The following is a 22,690-nucleotide window of genomic DNA, read 5'->3' as shown; positions in this document are numbered from 1 at the left end:
GAACTTAGAAAAGTATTCTGCTTTTGGGGGGATTCACACTCAAAGCTCTCTCTGCTCCAGCACTTTTCTTTTCGCTATTCCATCTTTGGAATCTAGTTTGTACACCATTCCCCACGATATGGAATGACAATGTTGTCGAAAACACTGCAAATGTGAATAAATGTTCATGTTGTTAGTCTTGTACTTCAGCCATGATTTTTAACGTGTTTGTAGTCACATGCAGCCTCGAAGAGAAATACACACAGTCAGAGGTATATATTTACACCCAGCTCAAGTGCAGTGTGGACAACAACAGTAGCTGTGGCAAAGTTAACTTGTGACACAACACCTGTATATCATTCACATTTATCTTTCACCATGCTATTCTAGATCACTGGGTGAACTATGATAATCACACAACAGTTAAACATGTTCAATTCACCTAATTTGGACGTGTTTGCACTTTCTGAGGACACTGACTCAGTTGATGGAACACATCAACTCTACACTGACCACAGCTAAAATCTAAACTCAGAATCTTTTGTTTTGGTTGGCATCGCAATCACAGCCTTGCACAGGGAATATCACCAGTTAATTCAACCACCTGTTAACCTGGAACACCGGTCACTGAATTTGGGCGATTGTGGCTCAGTGTGCAGAGGTCAGAGACTTGACAGAGATAATAAAGTTCAAAAAAGTGGCACTAATGAACTGAGCACACATCGGGCAATGTTAGATACTGCTGAGGAAGAAGAAGCAGCAGCTAATGTGCAATTGTGGCCACTAACTGTGAAAGTGCTACGAAGAAGAATGTGTCAGGATTTCTTATGTGTTTCCCCTTCCTGGTGTGTCGTGTGTCTCTCTCTCTCTGTATGTGTTTCTTTGTGTCTGAGCTGAGCTAGACAAGGCTACCTGATCCCTAAACACCCCCTGCTGTATAAAAACCCTGGTCTTTGCCCAAGGAAACCTCCTGCCATACACCACCTGGATCTCTACCATCTACATCATAATTATTGAGTCATTCCTCATATCCTCCATCACAATCTGGTACACTGCTGTCACTGCGAACGATAAGAGCAGACTGCAGTATATTATTCACTCTACTAAGAAGGTGATCGGCTGCAGTGTCTCACCTCTCCAAGACCTGCACACCGCTAGAACTCTGAGGCGAGCAGGAAAGATTATGAGCAATCCCTCCCATCCTGGACATAAAGCCTTTGAAACACTCCCCTCTGGGTGATCCATCAAGACCAAAACCTCGTGCCACAACAACAGTTTCTTTCCAACTGCAGCTGTCCTCATCAACAAGGCCTGGGAACCCTATTGATACTGACTCTTATCCCACCCTATGGGCACAACACATTATATTAACATGAGTCACCAGGCTAATGCACATGTTCTGTACATTATCTCTGTATATTGCATTATTTATACTTCATACTGTGAATTCCATCCCTTCCATTACATCATCTTTATTTCAAATACTGTGCAGCTCTTTAAAAAACCTTTTTTTTTTTTAAAGATATTTTTAATATATTTTATTGTCAATTTTTCTATAATCTACTTACAATTCTTGATGTAGTGAAATCACTGCCCATTGGAGGGTGGAAGGGGGGACAAATGCAATCACTGGTTGTTGGGCTGACAGTGGCCAGTTGGAAAATTTTAACATGTCACCCAATCTTACCTGGCAATAAACCTGATTCTGATTCTGCGTATTACCTCTTCCTGAGGACTCAGTGGGACTCCTTTGAGCCTTCTAAAGTAGAGGCTGGTGTAGGTCTGGGCATCTCGTGCCCTGTGCAGGGCAAAGTCCCAGCTGCCTCGCTGCCGCTGCTCCCTGATTTCACTCAGGCTAGCCTGGATGGCAAACATCCACCACTGCCGGCAGCTGCAGGGAATAACACTGTTTCAAGCTCAGATCTGATTCAAGGGTTCAATGTTTTATGACACAAACAAAATGTGCAGTGAATTGTGATGTGGCATGTTGTTACAGCTGAGCTGAAAGACCAGGGTGAAAAAGAAGACTGCTCCCACTATAAAGAAGTTGTGTGTGTTTTGAGTGTGAACTTACTTCCTCGATATGGGAACTTTGGGTCTCCACTTTCGGTAAAGCATCTCTCTCTCCCGACGGTCCAGCTCTTTGAGGAACACCATGATCTGCTGGTACTGGACCTATGAAACACCAGGTTAGGGTTACAGGGTAGAATCATCTGTACCATAACATCTATATAATTCATTTTCTGTCATTTATGTCATACTCACCATTTGGCTGATAGCAATTTTTCCTAACACTCACTGTTTTCATTCACTAGTTAGTTCCAATTCTGCTCTGCAAGGTTATTGGTATTTCCTACCGTCCATACTTCCTGTCTATAAACAATTCCAGTGTAAGTGAGGGGGGACAGAACTTTAGGATGTACAGTCCTCGTTCTGTTTTAGCTTTTTCATTGGGCATGAGATTGAGGGCAGAAGAGAGTCCATTCTGTGTTTTTGGTGAATCAAATATGTTGGTTTCTTCTTTATTAAGCTGTGGTAAATCAGTGCTCTTAAGAAATGAATTGATGTGCTCTTGACTCAAATCCTTTTCTGATGAGAAATGATACACATAAAAATCATAAAAAGATTATACTATCTCTTCATTTGAATGTGTGGGCTTCCCTGCTTAAACCCTGTGGAGTCCTTAATGGTGGAGATTGTTATTTTTTCTCTGTTTTGTTTAATTTGATGTGCCAAGATTTACCAGATTCATTATGGTGGAAAGTTTCTTGTCAAAGTCTATGTGTCAGCAATTTACTTTTGTTTGTATGATGATAATTCTTATTATCATAAAATAATAATTCATAATATTAGATTTTTCATTCCAGTTCAGCTTCTTGTCCTTTTTCTTTATGTTATAAACGGAAAACGAAATTATTATACCTCTTAAAACTGCATTCCCTGTTTCCACCAGAGGAGCTGGTGATGGCTTTGGGGAATCATTTATTTTTAGGAAGGATGCCCACTCCTTTTTAATGAGACTGTCAACCTCCGGGTCTTGGAGAAGAGATGTGTTAAAGCACCATTTGGTCTTGGGTTCATGTAGATTGGTTCCATTCCATTAATAACTGTGTTAAAGTCACCTCCTATTATGACTGGGCTCATTGGAAATGTTTGAGGAGGAAAAACATTTTGGAAAAAAGATGGGTCATCCATATTTGGGGCATAAACATTATCAGTTGTTACTGAGCAGTTGTTCATTGATGTGTTTGTGATGATAAAACATTCTTCTGGGATCTGCAATGGGGGTGGTGTTGGTAGATGAGACTTTTTTGTATTTTAAAATACAATATGTGGGGCACACACACTCAAACGTGTGTAATTTGAGGAAAAATGGAAAAGAAGAAAGATTTTATGTCAAAAGACAGTTTAAATCAGTAGTCTAGCATCTAGGGGCTGGCATCTTGGATCGTGCACAACCTTGTGTGAGTTACATTCACAGTGGCATCACCAACAGTTTGTACTCCTCTCCAAAATATGCAGAGTAACATCACAGTCCAAGAAAACACTGTTGACACATCAATAAAACTGAAAAAAAAATTGACTTCATGACACAAAATACCAACCTACAACTCATACAATATAGGGCACTCCAAATAATTCACTTCATTCAATAAGGAAAAATATTTCAAATGGGATTTTCATGAGAAATTTCTTCAAATTGCAAACAAAAAGCCTGGATAGCTATATTTATGCCACCTGGCACTACATACCTGTTAAACACTGGATAGAAATCAGAGTCACCAAATGCCTTTTACCACATCCCATTATTGCTGTTGTTCTGCTTACCAGGAGACCTATCAACTATCAACTTGAACAAATTAAATAGAAGACATCTCATAGCCTTAACAATTGCCAAGACAGCTATCCTCATGAAATGGATAACAAGGAACACCACACATGTTGCACACTGAAACAAAACAAGAATGTATACACCTCCTTTGCATACTTGTCTCTGTGAAGATTCTCATTCATCCGGGTAATGGTATTTCTACAAAACATGCAAAACATCTAGAACCACAAGCAAGTCCAGTTGCCTTTGGAAAGCACTTGGAAGTTGCGTACCTATTATTATAAAATACTTGGTAACATTTGTCATGAATATCATTCATATCATCACACACACAGACAGAACTCGAACATTACATGCCCATTGGAAATCAGGGGTAATACTCCTCCACCACCATAATATTTTATATTTAGGTGGCAGCTAGACAGTTCTCTCTGGAAGAGGGGCATGGGAAAGGAAGTCTGGGTCATGTTTTTCCTCATTTCCCCACTTTTCTCCACTTTTCCCTTATGTAAAGACATTGACAATCCCCAAGAAACCCCCTCTTCCAGATCTGGGAGCAGTATTATAAAGAATTTAAATTTCAATTCAATAATTACAAAATGAAAAAATAACCCATGTTGATTCAATGTTGATTCCCTTCTGGAGTTTGCTGATGGTGCACTGATCCTGCTTTGGTACCAGTGGACAGAGCGGCTCCCCAACATTATTATTATTACCATTAGAATAATTGTTATTATCATCATTATTTGTGGTAATAGCAATCAGTGAGCATTTCTGATCTTTTTTTCACTTAATTTTTTTTAAGTGAATAATTTTAATTTTGTTTTGAAAATGGCTGTTGGTAACCAACAAGTTAATAAAACTTGACTAAATAGTACCGGTAAAGCCATTAATACGGTGCTGAGCCATCTTAAGTATTAAATTATGGAGTAAGCATTTTCAATATCTCATCTTCACATTGGCGTATGTTTTCAGACAGAACATAATTTGTCTTTTCTTCTGACATCAGAGAATTTCAGTGTGGTGTCTTGAAACGCACATATCACTCGTTAATTCAACTGCCATCGTTAACAAAGAAAATTGTCAGGTGCTCATACTGACCTGTGATAGGCGTAAGGACATGGGCTCCAGCTGAACTTGGCCTTCAATCCGTGGGGTGTTTCTGGATCTCAGAGGCTCCTTGGAGGTGTTTCTTCTCAGCAACATGGAGGCACATACTGGTTCAAAGATGTACTGATGCTCACGGCTCTGCATACACTGGGTCATTGCATCCTGTACAGTTACAAAAGAATCAGGTTATCAGACAACTATATGTCTCGAACTGGAGAGAATCTGACTCTATGTCTTAATAGGTAGGAGGAGAAGATCGGTCCATCTCTCCAGAACATCACATCATCAAATTTAACATGTATTCCATGTCAGCCACAGTATGTTCTAAAACATGGGGATGTTGGATTTTGTAGCACATTTAAGTTAGCTCTTTTAAATGTTAGGTCTTTGGCAGGCAAATCATTCTTAATCAATGACTTCATCATCAAGCACAAGTTTGAGTTTATGTTTTTAACTGAAACTTGGTTAGGACAAGATAACAGTGCAGCAGTTCTCAATGAGTCAGTTTCATAAGTGAAGTAAGAATGCATAAAAGAGGAGGTGGAGTCGCCATTTTGTTTAATGATAGCAATCAATGCAAGAAAGTCTCTGATGGTCAGTTTGAATCTTTTGAATATGTTGCCATTCAATCAAAGTCTCTCTGTCGATCAGTCTTCGTAACCATCTACGAACCCCCAAAATACAATGCAACGTTTTCCGATGAGTTTGCCAATCTACTGTCTGTTGTTTGTATTGAAATTAACTGAAAGCTTTTGACTTCAACATTCATGTTGATATTCTCAAAGATGGATGTGCTAAAGAACTTTTCATCATTCTGGATCATTTTGGCCTATCTCAGCACATAACACATTCAACACAGGGCACATATTAGATTTGGATATTTCCAAAAGGCTTAATATGTCTGAGGTTGTGGTGACGGATGTTGCTCTTTCTGATCATTACTGTGTCTCATTTAAAATGGCCACACCTGCTATTCTTAACAAAAGTGGAACAGAGGTAATCAAAAAGCATTATATTAATGACAACACCTGTGCAGTCTTCACTCAGTCTTTTACACCATCACCAACACTGCCCTCAGCTTCAGCTGATGACCTTGTAAACAGTTTCAGTTCCAAAGTTATGACTATTATTGACTCCATCGCCCCAATTAAGACCAAAGTTTTGTCAGGAAGGAAAAAGGCACCTTGGAGAAACACCACACTGGTCAAAGTCCAAAAAACAGTCTGCAGACAGGCAGAGCGCAGGTGGCAAAAAACCAAACTCCAGGTTCATTATGAGATTTACACCTATAACACCTCTCCACACCTATAACCATGAACTAAAGAAGGCAACACAAGCATTCTTCTCAGAGATTATCAACAGAAACTGTAATAATGCCCACACTTAGTTTTCTGTTGTGGATAGACTGACAAACCCCACAGCATCAGTCCCTCCTGAACTGCTATCCAACAAGTCATGCAATGATTTTGCAGCCTTTCATTCATTCATTCATCTTCTTTACCCGCGTATCCCAATGGGCGAGAGGCAGGGTACACCCTGAACCGGTCGCCAGCCGATTGCAGGGCAACATAGACAGACATACAGACATACAACCATTCACACTCACACTCACACCTATGGACAATTTAGAGTCACTAATTAACCTAATAAGCATGTTTTTGGTCTGTGGGAGGAAGCCGGAGTGCCCGGAGAGAACCCACGCATGCACGGGAAGAACATGCAAACTTCACACAGAAAGGCCCTGCCCGACCCAGGGATCGGACCAGAGACCTCCTTGCTGTGAGGCACGCGCACTACCTGCTGCGCCACCGTGCCGCCACTTTTGCGCCTTTTTACAGATACAATTTCAAGGATAAGACAAACAGTGTGCAGCTCCAGCTCAGGCAAATTGATAAGTCCACCTGTGCCTGAGCACATTTTAACCTTCTAGATCATACAAGGCTGACAGAAACTGTATCACAGTTAAAATCCACAACATGCTGCCTTGATACTCTGCCGACAAACTTTTTTAAAAATGTCTTTAATTGCATAGCTCCAGATGTGTTGCAGATAATAAATAATTCTCTTCAGTCTAGTCACTTTCCTCAGGCCTTGAAAACTGCAGTAATAAAACCTCTCCTAAAAAAGACTAATCTGGATGCTTCAGTGATCAGTAACTACAGGCCAATATCAAATCTTCCCTTTCTAGGAAAAATTATTGAAAGGGTTGTTTTTCAACAAACGCATGCTTTCATGATGCAGAACAATCTTTTTAATGCATTTCAGTCTGGATTTCGTCCACACCACAGCACTGAGACTGTACTTATCAAAGTATTAAATGACATACATCTGAATAATGATAATTCCAAAACCTAAGTCTAAGTATTTTTAGATCTCAGTGCTGCATTTGATACAGTTGATCATGACATACTTCTTGACAGACTGGAAAAGTGGGTGGGACTTACTGGCACTGTACTACACTGGTTCAAATCCTATTTACAAGATAGAGACTACTTTGTGTCAATTGGTGAGCATGTGTCTGAACGAAAAAAGATAATGTATGGGGTGCCACAAGGGTCCATTCTCGGACCACTTCTTTTCTTTTTTTTTTGATATTTCCTTTTTATTTGGAAAAGCAAATATTTACATTTTCATTTACAACTTTCAATCCTTCCCCAGACCACTCAAATATCTTTTCCTTTGGTTTGACCGCCCCATTCCGCTTGATAATTAGATGGGGGTAGTTCCAGAAAGTCCAAGTGTCTTTTCCATGTTGCTCTTCCAAGATATTTTTGAGTCTTTCAAGTAACTATTTTCAATGAACAGAACCGGGGGAGCTCACATCCTGAGGCCTCTCAGTTTCACACTCAGTGAAAACAAATAATAAAAAAAAAATCTTCAAAAATTCTTATACAAGTGGTACACACAAAAGTATTTGAAATGAAGAATGGATTGTCACAAAATACAAATAACCTCAAGTGAAATCAAATCTTACAGGTTTTGTATAGGCAGTCCATTTGGACCAAATCCGATAAAACTTTTCTCTCTGTACTCTTAGAGAAAATGACAATTTTTCCATAATGTAAATTTCATAAACTATATCCATCCATTCCTCGATGGTGGGTGGTTCTACCTTAAGCCATTTTCTAGAGATAGTTTTTTTACTAGCTGTCAATAGTACACAAAACAATTTTCTATCATTCTTGTTCCAATTATGAAAGTCAATGTCTCCCAAATACATAGATTCATAACTGAAGGTAATATTCCTCCCAATTACATTTGTTATATGTTTATGAATTTCTTCCCAAAATTCCCTAATAACCTGGCAGTCCAAAAAAATATGGAAATGATTGGCTCCACTAGTGCCACATAGTCTCCAACAAAAGTCAGCATTACCCTGATGTCGTTTCTGAATGGGTGTAATAAAGAATCTCACAATGTTCTTCCAACAGAACTCACGCCATATGTTTGACCCTGCTGACCTCCACTGTAGCTGACATATTCTTTCCCAACTCTCCACTGAAATCGCTGCCTTTCCTTCTTTTTCCCACTTCTCCTTTATATATATTGTACTGTCTTGTTTTTATTTTTGGATGCCATTGTACAATATAGATATAATTTTCCTGCAAGACTGGGACTTAAGCTGCAATAAAAATATGTGCAGAAAGCCTGAATTAAGTTCTACTATAGCCGCTTTCATGTGATGATTTAAATAGGTTCTAACTTGCAGGTACCTGTAAAAGTCCTCTTTTCCCAATCCTTGTTCGTTTTGCAGAGTATCAAATCTCTTGAATGCCCCCTTGTGGACAAAAGAGTAGTAGGTGGTTAAGCCCTTTGGGATCCATCTCTTAAATCTATCATCATTTTGTTAGGTTCGAAATCCGAATCGTTTTTACATGTGTGCTCCAGTCTACAGGATTTTACTATTTCCTGCCAGGATTTTAAGAAGATGTCAAGCAAGGGATCCTCTGAAATCATAAGATCATCTTGCAATTTTTTATCTGCTAGTAGGGCTGCTATTGGAATTCCTTTCACACTTGTACCTTCTATATCTCTCCAGCCTGCAGTATACATTGGTGAGAGTAAACACATTAATGGTCTCAATTGAGCTGCATGATAGTACTCTCTTAGGCAAGGAAGGCCCATTCCACCCCTTTCTTTTTTTAATTGCAAAGTTCTATATTTAATCCTGGCCTTTTTCCCTTGCCAAACATATCTCGATATCCACCCATCCCTTTCTAAAAATTGTGTAAGTGGTATTTCGATTGGCAGGCACTGGAACAGGTAGAGTAATCTTGGTAAGAAATTCAACCTAATTGATTCTATCCTAGAGCTCAAACCTAGGAAGGGAACAGCATTCCACCTTTGTATGTCTGATTTTGTCTTTGAATTTAGGGGTCCCTAGTTAAGATCAAACAATTTTGAAACATCCTTCGACAGTATGACTCCCAAATACTTAATGAACTCTGCGTCCCATTTCCAATTACATAACTTCTTAATCTCCAATGGTGGGTCATAGTTAAAGGTTAACACTTGAGTTTTTCTAATATTGATTTTGTACCCAGACACTGAACCATATTCCTTTAACATTTTCATCAATTTTGGGAGTGTCTGTGTGGGTTGTGTTAAACTAATCAATAGATCATCAGCAAACAGAGCCAATTTCTCCTCCCAGATGCCATTGTTATCCCCCTTATAGCCGAGCTCTGTCTGATCCACTGGCTCAGTGGCTCAATAAAGAGGGCGAAGAGGAGTGGCGACATACAACAACCTTGTCTCGTTCCTCTTTCCAATGTGAATGAATGAGTTAGATCTCCATTGACTTTTTTCCTGGCTGTTGGTTTGTCATATAGTGCTGCTATTGTATCAATTATAGTCGTATGAAAATCAAATTTTGTTAATACCTTATACAAAAAGGACCATCTCACTGAGTCGAACGCTTTCTCTGCGTCTAAACTAATTATAAGCATCTCCAGCTCTTGTTGAGTGGCCTGTCTCATAACATGCAGTGTTTTCCTGATATTGTCTGCAGTCTGTCTCTGTCTGATGAAGCCCGTCTGGTCTTTATGTATTAAGTCAGGTAGAATTAACTCTATTCTTTTAGACAGGATAGAGGTGAACAATTTGTAATCAACATTTAAAACACTTACCGGACGATAGTTCCCACACTCGAGTTTATCCTTCCCCTCTTTAGGAATAATAGATATTATTGCGTCCCTCCATGAGGGGGGGATCTTTTTCGTTTCCAGCACCCAATTAAATGTTTTTAAGAGTGTTGGAAGTAATTGGTCCTGCATTATTTTATACCATTCAGGGGTGAAACCATCAGTCCCCGGGGACTTTCCTCCCTTTAGCCTTCCAATTGCTGTTTGTAGTTCTTCTCTTGTTATTTTGGTTATCAATCTATCATTTTGTTCTTTTGTGACCTTCGGCAAATGTATCGTAGATAAAAAGGCATCAATCTGATGATTAACATTCAATTGGGGTTGAGAATATAGTGTTTTATAGTAATTTTCAAAACACTGTTGAATTTTCTCTATACTGGTTTCTGTCACATTTGTTGTGGAGTTTCGTATTTTGTGTATAGTTCTCTCAGCTTGTTGCTTACGCAGCCTATATAATAGAAGCTTCAATGATTTCCCCCCATCTCATAGTATTGTTGCTTTAAGAACAAGAGTTTTTTTTGTATTTCCTGTGTGTTTATTTCATCTATTTCTTTTTTTAATTCTGTAATTTTAGATTTAGTCCCATCTTCAAAAGTTTCTGAATGTTCTTTCTGAAGTTTCTTCAACTTACTCTCTAAATTCTTAAGTTTTTGTTGCCTAAATTTCTTTTCACTAGCCGAAATGGCTATTATTTTACCTCTAATCACGGCCTTCAAAGCATCCCAGAGTATGGATGGCGTCACCTCTTCATTATCATTATATTCCAAATACGATTTAATCTCCACCTTCAGTTTGTCTTTAATAGTTGAGTTATTTAAAATATTCGAGTTCAGCCTCCAAAGAGTAGACCTAGGTTTATTATTGAGGGTACCTGATAAATAAATCGGCCTATGATCAGACAAAGTGGTAGGGCACATTGATCACATTGATCTAGTCTATAAAGGTTTCTTTTGAAAGTAAAGAAATAGTCAATCCGGGAGTACACATTGTGGACGGCTGAGAAGTGCGTATAGTCACGACTAGATGGATTTCTTTCTCTCCACACGTCCACAATTCCCATTTCTTGCATCAAAGTTTGAATTTTCTTACTATTGTTCTTTGCATCAGGTCTACCATTTGAGGAATCCAATTTTGGATTTAGTCGAATATTAAAGTCTCTGCCGCATATTAAAATCCCTCGACTTTTTGTTACCATTAATTCAAATAGATGTTTATAGACAGGCCAATCGCTACCAGGAGGAATATACACATTAATGAGACTTGTCACTGTTCCCTCTATTTTACCTGTAATTAGAACAAATCTACCTTCCTTATCCTTATAATGAGAGATATGTTCATAATTTAGTGCACTGGATATCAGAACTGCCACTCCTCTCCGTCTCCCCGAATCATGCGAAGAAAAAAAAACATGTTGAAAACCCATTTTATTTAATTTAGCATGCTCTGAATCATCTAGGTGGGTTTCCTGCAAGAAAGCTATGTGGATTTTATCTTTCTTTAGTCTAGACAATATTTTCCACCTCTTAATTGGGTTGAGTACTCCATTAACATTATGTGTAACCACTTTTATAGATCTGTTTTGCGTCTAAGTGATTAAACTCCCTATTTTTTCCATTGGCCAGGTAAGTTCCCCCCTCCCTGCAAAAACCCACAGAGAGCGAACAATTGAACAATGAACAAGCAACCAAACAAATAAAATAGAAAACAACATAAATTGTCCGTATGACTCCCAATGTGGGGGTCCAAATGTTAGACCCTGTTGAGCTACAGTATGCAGCTCTAAGGGGAAAACCCTACTCCTGTTGCCAGTAAAAGGGGCCCCTATCTGTGGTAGCAGCACATCGAGAAAGTGTGCCCTAAACGAGCCGTTTTATTATTCAAGTGATATTTGTGTCTATCTCTAGTTCTCATAACATTAATATCCAAGAGATTTGTCCATCAACTCACCCATCCTAGGGCTGGCTCAGCTCAGCCCCCCCCCAAAAAAACATTAAGTGCAGTCCAACAAATAGAAATCAAAAAGGTAGACATGGCCAGATGTGAATTTAGCCATATGAACTTGTTGATATTAGGCAGAGGGTGTCGGTGACGTTCTCCTGAAGGTTCGGAGTTTTTCCTTGTAGCTTGGAGCGGGTCCGGTTTTGGGCGCTCTCTCCCTCGCTCGCCTGCCCGCTCTACTCCATGTCAAGCGCTGTATCTGCTCTCTCAGTGAATCCGGGGGCCTGATGATCTTCACAGTGTAGCCTCTGGTGACTAGATCCTCGGTTGCCTCGTCATAAGTTCTGGTTCCCTCTTTGGGAAAAGAGTCTGGAACTGAACTTGATTTTCTTTCAAAATCTTGTGGACCTCTGCGTATTCTCTCTGCATTTTGAGAACAAGAGACGGGTAGTCGTGGCCCAGGTTTATTCGGTTCCCTTGCCAAGTGAATCCTTTACTCTGCCATACCTTGCGGATCACCGACTCCTTTGTTTTGAAGCTTAAAAACTTCACAACGATAGAGAGAGGCGGCGCATCCTCCGGTGGTTGTGGGCCCAGGGAGCGGTGCGCTCTTTCAATCTGCAGGTCACGCACGTCTTCGGATATGCCGAGTCCATCGCGTAACAGCTTCTCCACGAATACACTCATTGTTGGGGACTCCTTCTCCGACCCCTCAGGGACCCCGTAAATCCTTACATTTTCGCATCTGGAGCGACTCTCCAAGTCCATTAACTTGTCCTCTAACTTAATATGTAAATTTAGCATCTCCGTGATAACTTCTTCCGTGTTTTGAATCCTCTCCTCCGCCTTCTCGATTCTTCCCTCTGCTTCGTCCAATCTGGCATTCACTTTCACCATTTCGTCTTTAATTGACTCTAGCTGTTCTCTATTTTCCTGGTGAAACCCTCTCAATTCTTTCAGGATTAGTTCAAGGTCGGCCATGTCTCTGTTTCACCTCACCGATCGTTAGCATACACGGCTAATGGTTTCCTTAACTGTGTCTCGTCCTTGTCTCCCGTTTCTTCTCTCTACTCCTTTTTGCTACGTGTCGGGTAGACAACTGACCCCTATTCTGAATGTTTATAGTCGGAATAATTTTCTTCGTTTATATTGGGGTATTTCACTAATTGCTTCGGCTCGGTCAGGGAGCTCCCTCGCTATGCGTCCATCTTGGTGATGTTCCAACCGGAAGTCCAGACCACTTCTTTTCAATATCGACATGTTGCCCCTAGCTCAGATTATGGAGCATCATAATATTTCTTATCATACTTACGCAGATGATACACAACTTTATATTTCTGTGTCATCACATGACTACAGTCCCTTACTTTCAGAAATGAAAGTAACAAATCACAAATGCACCATATCACACTAGTCCTCAGACCACTACATTGGCTTCCTGTGAGTCAAAGAATAAACTTTGAAATCTTACTGTTGGTCCACAAAGCATTAAATGGTCTAGGACCAAAATATATAATAGATTTATTAACTCCATATGAAGTATCCAGACCTCTCAAGTCATCAGGGACAGGTCTATTGTGTGTTCCCAGAATCAGAACCAAACAAAGTGAAGCAGCTCTCAGTTATTATGCTCCTCACCTGTGGAACAATCTCCCCGCACACCTGAGGTCTGCACCAACTGTCAGTTCATTTAAATCAGGGTTAAAAACATTATTATTTGCTACAGCTTTTACTTAAAGTAAAAATATCTGCTCAATGATTTTAATCATTCTAAATGCTAAATTATTGTCTTTTGCTGGCTTTTGTTTTTAATTTTCCTTCAAATGTATTTTATTTTATTTTTATCTTTCCATTCTCTTCTAACTTCTTTCTTTCTTTCTTTCTCTCTTTCTTTGAAATGGATTTTCTATTTATGATTTTAATGTATTTCTATGCTTCTGTAAAGCACTTTCAATTGCCTGGTGTATGAATTGTGCTATACAAATAAATTTGCCTTTGCCTTTGCCTAGACGATGCATTTACATCTAATTTGGTTTTGCATCATCACAGTACATAATTCAAAAGATTTCAGATCAGGTCAAGTCAGGTTACACCATGCAGCGTGTATTTTGTGATTCATAATTGATGATATTCATGACTGCGTATCACCCCATAAGGTAGGGTTGGACATTATATTAAAAATCTTCCTAAAAGACATTACAAGTCTTGCATAATGTTTAAATTCAAGTCATGTGGTTAATTTCATTTCCTTGAGACAGGTGGTCTCCTATCACTTTAAAGCACCTGAAATGACCATAATCAGTCACATGTTACCCTAAGTACAAAAAACAAATCTCGATCAATTCAATTCATTCACTGAGGCCTGTGGTATTGTGTGCTTCAGGTTGCAAAAATGTTCTGGTGTTTGTGGTTTTACTTTGGTCAGGTACAATTTAAGATAAACCTTGAGAAACCTCCTGTTCAAACTGTATACCCATTTTTGCAATCCCAGAAATGGCAAGAAAATGTAAAAATTGCAGATGATGCCAGCATCATCAGGTGGATTTAAAATAATGATGACAATTCATATCGGGAGGAAATCGACAATCTTGCAGGGTGGCGCACAGAGAACACCCTACTGCTCAATGTCAACAAAACCAACAACCCTTTGTTTTTGTTTTTGTTTTTAGAAAAAAGGAAGGAAAGACACACCCCTGTCTACATCAGTGAGATGAGGTGGAGCAGGTGAACATGCTTAAGGTTCCTGGCAACCAGCTTCACAGAGATGGTTGCCACACATGTACACCCTGGTGAAGCAAGCTCAAAAAATTTCAGCAAAATTTCTATGCCAAGTTCTTGTTAACTTTTACAAAGGAGCAGTACAAAGTGTATTGACTGGGACCATGTGTGTGCATGCACTGCACTGCATGGCTCAGTACTAAAGAGCTCTGCAGGAGGTGATTAAACCTGCTCAGAACATCAGTGGTTCCTCAGGCTGTGAGACTCCTCAATTAATTCTCCACACTCCACCCTAAATAAATGAATGTTTTGTGAGAAGCATCAAGGGACTACAACTTGCATTTCTTTGGACAACCCTGTATTACAGAAGGATAAATAAATGAATTTTGTAACATGTACCTTATGCGAAAGAAAAACGATATGGAAAACTCAGGATGCAGTTCAGAACTAAGCTCTAACACTCTTTGTCCTGCACACTCGTTCCTAACTGTTGAAGGTCATAGAGTGCCTGACCTGGATCTGATTTGCAGGCAGCTTTCCCAGCATTTCACATTCAGTATCCCAGTAGACGCTGAAATCTTCTATCTCCAGCTGCTTTTGTCGGAGAAGCTTTTGGACCTGCAAAGAAAATCTCCTTCATTAACCTCAAATGCAAAGGCCTGTGGTAGTCCTAATCAACTGAGACAATCAATTAAAATGTAAAGATCTCATAATTTTAGCATACCAATCTCATAACCTTAAGATACTGAGTTATCTTTAGAAAAACAGTTTCTTTGGTGAATGCAATGCAATAATGATCTACTGTCTGTATTACATTAAGAAAGCTATGCTATGTACAATTAAGTAGTGCAAAATAGAGAAATAGTTGTGGCTAAAAATGAAACTGGACTACTGTAGCACCTGTTCTCATGAATATTACCATATTTTCCAGACTATATGTCGCACTTTTTTTTCATAGTTTGGCTGGTCCTGCGACTTATAGTCAGGTGCGACTTATATATCAATATATATTATTTAACATGTTTTTAAATGTTAATTCATACTGACTGACATGAACCCAGGAGTAAACATTACCGTCTACAGCCGCGAGAGGGCGCTCTAGGCTTGTGACAACTATATGCGGCTCCTGTACCACTGAAAAAATTAACTGAATGCTGAATGCCAAGTCTGACCACAGCCTCGCAGAAGAGGAGACGGCGCTTCATCTTCCTCCAGAGTTGGCGGCGTCGGAAGCGACACCGAGGATGAAGAATTCAGTGATTCAGTGATGCGGAATGAGATCGGGAACTTGGTGAACTTGCTTTCCGGTAACTTGCTTGTTGGACTCGCTAGCTTGTTATGTTAATTTAGCCTATTCAGCCTCCCAGGTGTGTTCTTTATGCTTCTGTGTAGTTGAATAACTGTTAATGTGTTACCCTAACATACGGGACACCTATTTAGCCTGTTGTTCTGTGTGCTATTGTGTAGTTGAATAACTTGCCTTTCCAGATTAAATGTCTGTTCTTGGTCTTGGACTTTGTGAAATAAATTTCGAAATAAATGCGACTTATAGTCCAGTGTGACTTAAATATGTTTTTTTACTCTTCATGACGCATTTTTTGACTGATGCAACTTATACTCCAGAGCAACTTACAGTCCGGTACTAATCCTTAAACTGTCATGAGCCACTAAAAGGCAACATGAAAAGGAATGTGTATGTGTGTATAATTTCACATTATTGGGCTAAAATCACCTTGAATGAACACTTACCGACTCTTTGGAAGGGTTCTGAGCAGAAACGCTGTTGATGCAAACCCCAAAGGAAAAGGGTTTCTCTGGGTTGGAGAAGTCATCCTCAAATCTAAGATGCACATCTTGGATCTTTAGCTACACATAAGCCAAATAAAGTTCATGATTAAACTGATCGATGACTTTTAGCAGGCCAACCACAGTGTCAAGATACAACATGGAAATTCACTGTCCTGATATTTATTTTGTCCATTTTTTTAAGTGTTTGTTTGGATTAAAACATTGTCTAAGTTGCGTTTAATTGTACTGTATCATAGAAACTCCAAGACAGTTTAGTAGGTACACTTAGCTTAAACTTTGTTTTAAAACAAGGCAGGTGCCCATATGGACACTCAAACAGCTTTTTCTTGCTTTAATCATTTGTCCTGATCATAATGGCAATTAAAAGATTCCTGTATAATGCCCTTTCAAAGTCAGTGATGGCGAACAAAATCCACAGTTGTAGATCACTAAGGAAATGTACTGCAAAGTTAAGCAGGCTGAATCAACTCAATCAATAAATCCTCTGTTCATGAAGGTTGTAATGTTTTTGTGGAAACTGTTTTAGAGATGGATTAATTCAACTTTATGATTATTTTAGTGGATGTAGTTTGTGGAGCTGTTAAAGCCTATTGCGTTATACAAAGAGGGGTTTATGTTATTTAGCTTACCCTCACTGATCTTAATGGAGTAGGCCTGTTACCAACTTACTGTATAAACTGCAAGGGTTATTGTTTGAACTGGTACACAGAACACATGGGTAGTTCATGATATCGTCCCAGCTCTTGTGTATTAGGTTGGATGGCTTACCTCAATGTTTTCCACAATCCTGGTGACCACTGAGGCAGTGACAGAGTACCAGTAAGACTCTCCTCTCTGTTCACACTCACTCTTCAGGAGACAAACACAAACCATCTTAATATGCATACACGGTCAAAAACAACAAAGAACTCTAAAGATAAAAGTGCAAGTTAGTAGAGACTAATATAAATTACACAAAATAAAGTAAATAAAGGAGGGAGCGAACACAGATTAGGAACAGAGGACCAAGCTACATAATTCAGTTCTGTTATTTGATTAAGATAAGATTATCTGTTTTCCTGTGTGGGATTTTTTTTGGGATCTGACAATCTGACACATAAACCCTCTCTGTTCCTATGTGAGCAAATCACTGAAAGAACCCCAGGGTATAGTATTTCAGAGACACACGTCAATTGTGTTGGTGTGAATTGAACATGTAACATGCAGCACAAAAAAAAAGAATACGTCTATAGATACTGCTTCCTGTGAGGTTGTGTTTGTTAACATTAGTGGGACAAACAAAAAGATAATTTTTAATCTTTAGTGTTGAACCACCTACTATAAATTTGTCTTCAAGAGCCTTCAGGAGGCGTTTTTTGCGCTGTCTCTCCTCCTCTCTCTCTTTCTCTACGTCATACTCCTGCAGCTGGGTGGGGCCAATGATCAGGTTGAGTTGGGACATGGAGATGACCCATGGGTCACTGTGAGGCCGGTAGAAAGGGATCTGGAGAGTAATCTTTCCAATGAAGCCTAGTGAAAGACAACATGATGCATGAATCACACTGAAGGAAACATAGGCTGAAGCTGAAGAAATAATAAACATCAAACTCTGAATTTTGACAAATACTGTATTTAATTATAACCCTTCTGACTATATATATTCAGTGGTTAGATCGGGTTAGGTTGAACCTAGAAGCAAATAAAGTATTCCTGAAAACAACAACAACCTCTGAACTGGCAACCTACATGCTGATTGATTCTGAAAAGAGCAAAAAGCTACCCTTACCCTCACCTGGTCGCTAATAGTGCCAATGTAAACAGGCTAGTAGCTGTTGGTTTTTCTTGTGCGGGGATTTAGCCATTTTAATTCCAGGTCTGCTTCTGCACATGCAAATGTTCCACCAAAATAAGCTGCCCATCAACGCTATTTTACAAGGGTATCATGGCTGTATCCAGGGCTTAACACTGCCCAAGATGACACAAACATACACATACACAAACAGACAGCCTCCTGAAAGTCTGCAAAATTTTGTGTGGAGGACAGGGACACCAAATTATGACCAATTATGGTCAGAAATAATAATTGCAATTCTTCACACATCACCAGATGGTAAAATCCCGATTCAGGTTGTTACGACGGACTGGATGCACTAACAAAATACGAGACAATTGCAATACAGCTACAGAAAGTCAAAAGAGAAACACTAAACAATGATTTTCTCTTTGTTCATCTCACCAGTAGAGTTTAGAGATTATGGCAAGTAGCACTGAAGCTATAGTATGGAGACTTGTGGTGGAAGTCCTTTCTACCACTCTGCGTGTTGGTTTATTCTTTCTTTTAACTGACTTTTCTTGTGATTTGGATTAAGTGGAATTGAAAGAAAGGAATGAAAAGATATTTCCATCTGGCAATGACATTTGAAAGTAGAAATTTTGTTTAGCAATTGCCAAAGCATGAGATTAGTCCATTACAGTTGCACATGCTGCACAAATCTTCTCCAACATGAATAGCTTCAATTATCAAACATTTTTAGCCATCTCCAATTTTCGGGCATAATGTAAAGTATGCACATTGACACATTGCATAGTAAATGCAATGTGTCAACAACCCAAACTGAAAAAAGCTAGTAAATTAATGGCAGTGGAGATTAACTATTTCAACATCAGCATGAAATGCCAGCGGTGTCAGTAACTGACTGAAAAAGTGGGGCTGATTAAAACAATGACTTTTGTGGGATGTCTATGTATGGGCTATATTTACAATTGACATTATGGCCCCTATCACAGTTAGATATAATATCATTACAGATCAATAAAGATTTGATTCATCACTGTGATTCACCTCCTTCCACAAAACTAATCACAATCAAAAGGACTGATGAAAGCAGTTCAGACTCACCCATGCAATAAATGTGCAGCCTCTGCCTTTCAGAGCATTCCCCTATTCCACTTTGGTTATAGTTTTGTTAGTTTTGTTTAAACTTGGTAAGGTCATCAGTCAGTGTATCTCACCTGCTTTGACTTCAAATGGCAGTTCAAACTCTCGGAGGGCATCTTTCCTCAGAGGGAGGTTCTCCAGCTCCACTGCACCTAAGGAATGAGAGGAAACAGACAAATGTTGTCTTTGCTCACTTTCCCAACAAATACTGATGATTTCAATGAATCCAATCAAATTGGTTATAACTGTATGTTACAGTGTCTAAATGACTGTCGCATGTAAAGGACCACACCACTGGTTTGAAGTTCTTAATGCAGTTCCTACAATAAAATACACTTAGTTGCCAGTTTGTTAGGATCTATACCTTGCTATAACCAATGCAGTCTAATACAACAGCCCTACAATAAATCCTTCATTCATGAAGGTAAAAAATTTTTGTTTTTTGTTACTGTTTTAGAGGTGTTGATTGAACTTCATTACCATTTTAGTGGATGTAGTTTGTGGTACTGTTGAACTACATTGTGCTATGCTGGCACGTGTTCCTTATATTTTGTCCACCCATTCATATTAATGAAGGTAGGCTAAAGGACAGAAACTCCTCTTTGACAGTCATATCTGAATCGAATAATGGAACTGAATTATGATTAAGATCTTTACTTTATTAATCACCACACAACATGCACATGCTTTTTTGGTGAACACAACAGCAACACACAACATGCACATGCCATGCTTTTTGGTGAAATTGTTCCTCCACATTTGACCCATCCTGGTAAGTCCTTCCTCTGCGGCAGACCAGGAGTGGTGGGCTGCCAGCCGACAGCAGCGCCCGGGGACCAGTTCCTCTTTGTCACCATTCGGTCAGGTGGTGATCTTCTTGCATGCTTTTAGTGGGGGTTTGTTTGTGAAGGATACTCAGGGTGAACACGGGGAGAACATGCAAACTCCACACAGAGTTTGCATGTCATGTAATTATGTAGTTTGGTCTTCTCTTCCTAATCTGTGTTCATCCCCTCCTTCATTTACTTAATTGTCTCTAACTTATATTAGTCTCTACTAACTTGCACTTTTGTTTTAGAGTTCTTTATTGTTTTATACAATGTATGCATGTGTATGCATTATGTGATGGTATGTGTATTGCTACTGAAGAGTGAGCGTGAACAGCGAGCGAGTCTTACTGGTACTCACTGCCTCAGTAGTCAAAAGAATTGTGGAAAACATTAAGGTAAGCCATTCAACATTAGATACTAGAGCTGGGACAAATCATAAACAATGCATGTGTTCCATATATCAGTTCAAACAATACCCCCTGCAATTAATATAGTGACAATGAACATATTTATTTAATTATTTACATCAACGAGGGTAGGCTAAATAACAGAAATGTCTCTTTGTATTGTTGTACAATACACAACATGTCAACAGCACCACAAACTACATCCTTAAAAATTATCTCGAAAAAGTTTCAATAAAAATCGAACCTTAGAATCTTCATAAACAGAGATTGCTGAGTTTTTGTATCAGACTACTTTAGTTTTCACTGAGTGGACCTAATGAACTTGAAACTGAGTGCATGATGATGATGATGATGATGATGCAGAAAAACACATGTATGTGCAATTACCTTTCAGAAGGGCGATGGAGAGCTGATCTGTGTTCAGGTTGCTGACATATTTTCCCAGGTATGTGTTTAGAACCCAGGCAACAAGACCCTCCAACATCCTGGTGGTTCAAGGACGATGACACCTACTCCAAGGCGTGGGGGGAAATTGAGATGAAGAAATCACAACCCTCCCAGTTGTAGCCACCACAGGGGAGGTGTTCAATATCTAATAAACACAAGACACAAATGGTTTCATAAAGGCAGTAAATTTCTAGGTTTATCAAAACTCTGCCTTCATTCGGCAAACACACTCTGTTCTCCTGTTTAGAGAGGTATCATTTACAGTACATTCTTAAATTGAGAATTTTAAAAAGTCAATTTGTTCATAGTCATGCTTCTGTATGACTTTTTTATACAACTGAAGAATGATTAGCCGGTCGATAAATTCGGCACACAAGACATAAGGCAACTCCGTTACAAAACCTGAATGTTACACTACCCGCTACTGCCTTTATGTTATATTTGCACTGGTAATATTCTCGTTCCCACGACTGCAGTCTACTTTGATACGGTACATGCCTGTTTTCCAACGTTAAACATGGCCACTGAGTTTTACGGTAACTTTTAATGAAACTGAATGTCCACGGAACTCGTTATCTAAAAACTGGTACTGTTACTTTTAGGAGCTTGACAGCAAATACAACTAGCAACAATTTGGTGGTAGACACCAGACTGAATGTCCCCGAATACGATTAGTTGAAGAATTAAAGGAGTGGCAATGACTAATCACAGCGCATGGCTTACCCAAGGCTGTCTTCACTTATCCGACGTTGGGAGAGTGACAGTAGGTTTGAGATATTCAAGTTCGCTGTTTGCAAAGCAGCATCGTCACATGACCTTACCACAGCTACCATGAACTCAGCGTTAATGTTACATATCATCAGCGGTGTTACTGACTAAAAGCCAAAAGCGACAGTTGCAGCTCTTCATCGTCTTATCGACCTTGCTTTGCTGAGGTCATGTCGATGCCAGCTTAATGCCAGTCAGTAACGTTAGGTGTACATGTCTTGTCAAAACAACAAGACAGGACCCCAGGGATAGTTATCGTTGCATAAACTGCATAGAGTGGACTGCTTCAACAACAGACATTAGCTAAACTAGGACAAAGTGAAAATGGCAAATGGCTTATTGAAAAGATTTCACCACTACAAAACAGCACAAACTTAGCATGGTTGTGGTAACGGACAGAGCAAGGTTGTGATCCAACGTAGCTAGCCACTTACCGAAAACTAGCATGCAAAGGTTGGGTGCTCACAGCCAAAAACAGACAGTTGGCTGTAAATCAGACGCATAGGAAACACTAACCGCGTCCACTTTCATCGAAGAAGCTCTTAATGTTGCCAGAGCAAAGGGGTGGTAGTTATATTTCAAGACTTCAATGTTGTTTATCGCCACATCGTAAACGCACACTTCCTCATAACGTTGAACTTCCAACATGTACTTCCTGTCACGTGACGAAAACAAACCATTTCTCGCGTGCTGCGTTGATACCTAACGGGGAAAAACTTGCAATTTAAATGTTCCATTAACTTTTACTGTCTAAACGTTGCATACGCATTGTACGACGGAGTATTAGGGTC

The 22,690-nt window shown here is 39.4% G+C and overlaps 1 protein-coding gene across 6 annotated transcripts in view; it reads right to left on the bottom strand.

Annotated features, from left to right (window-relative positions):
* Positions 1-22,690, bottom strand: part of vps13d (vacuolar protein sorting 13 homolog D) — a 157,940-nt gene extending 135,250 nt beyond the window's left edge. For 3 of the 6 annotated variants that reach the window (XM_076740580.1, XM_076740586.1, XM_076740584.1), the window contains exons 1-10: positions 22,334-22,689; positions 21,072-21,276; positions 19,522-19,599; positions 17,849-18,039; positions 17,299-17,379; positions 16,471-16,587; positions 15,235-15,339; positions 4,913-5,083; positions 2,054-2,154; positions 1,702-1,870 (exon numbers count right to left, since the gene is read on the bottom strand). In XM_076740580.1, the coding sequence (XP_076596695.1) occupies positions 1,702-1,870; positions 2,054-2,154; positions 4,913-5,083; positions 15,235-15,339; positions 16,471-16,587; positions 17,299-17,379; positions 17,849-18,039; positions 19,522-19,599; positions 21,072-21,168 (1,110 nt within the window). In that variant the 5' untranslated portion in view covers positions 21,169-21,276; positions 22,334-22,689. Of the gene's footprint in view, positions 1-1,701; positions 1,871-2,053; positions 2,155-4,912; positions 5,084-15,234; positions 15,340-16,470; positions 16,588-17,298; positions 17,380-17,848; positions 18,040-19,521; positions 19,600-21,071; positions 21,277-21,854; positions 21,871-22,333 lie in introns of those variants that run through there. The other 3 variants (XM_076740585.1, XM_076740583.1, XM_076740581.1) reach the window with 3 other exon arrangements.

This window comes from Chaetodon auriga, chromosome 10, assembly GCF_051107435.1.
Source record: "Chaetodon auriga isolate fChaAug3 chromosome 10, fChaAug3.hap1, whole genome shotgun sequence".
Taxonomy (NCBI): domain Eukaryota; kingdom Metazoa; phylum Chordata; class Actinopteri; order Chaetodontiformes; family Chaetodontidae; genus Chaetodon; species Chaetodon auriga.
Note: the sequence above shows the minus strand (reverse complement) of the source record. Positions and strands in the feature narration are given on the sequence as shown.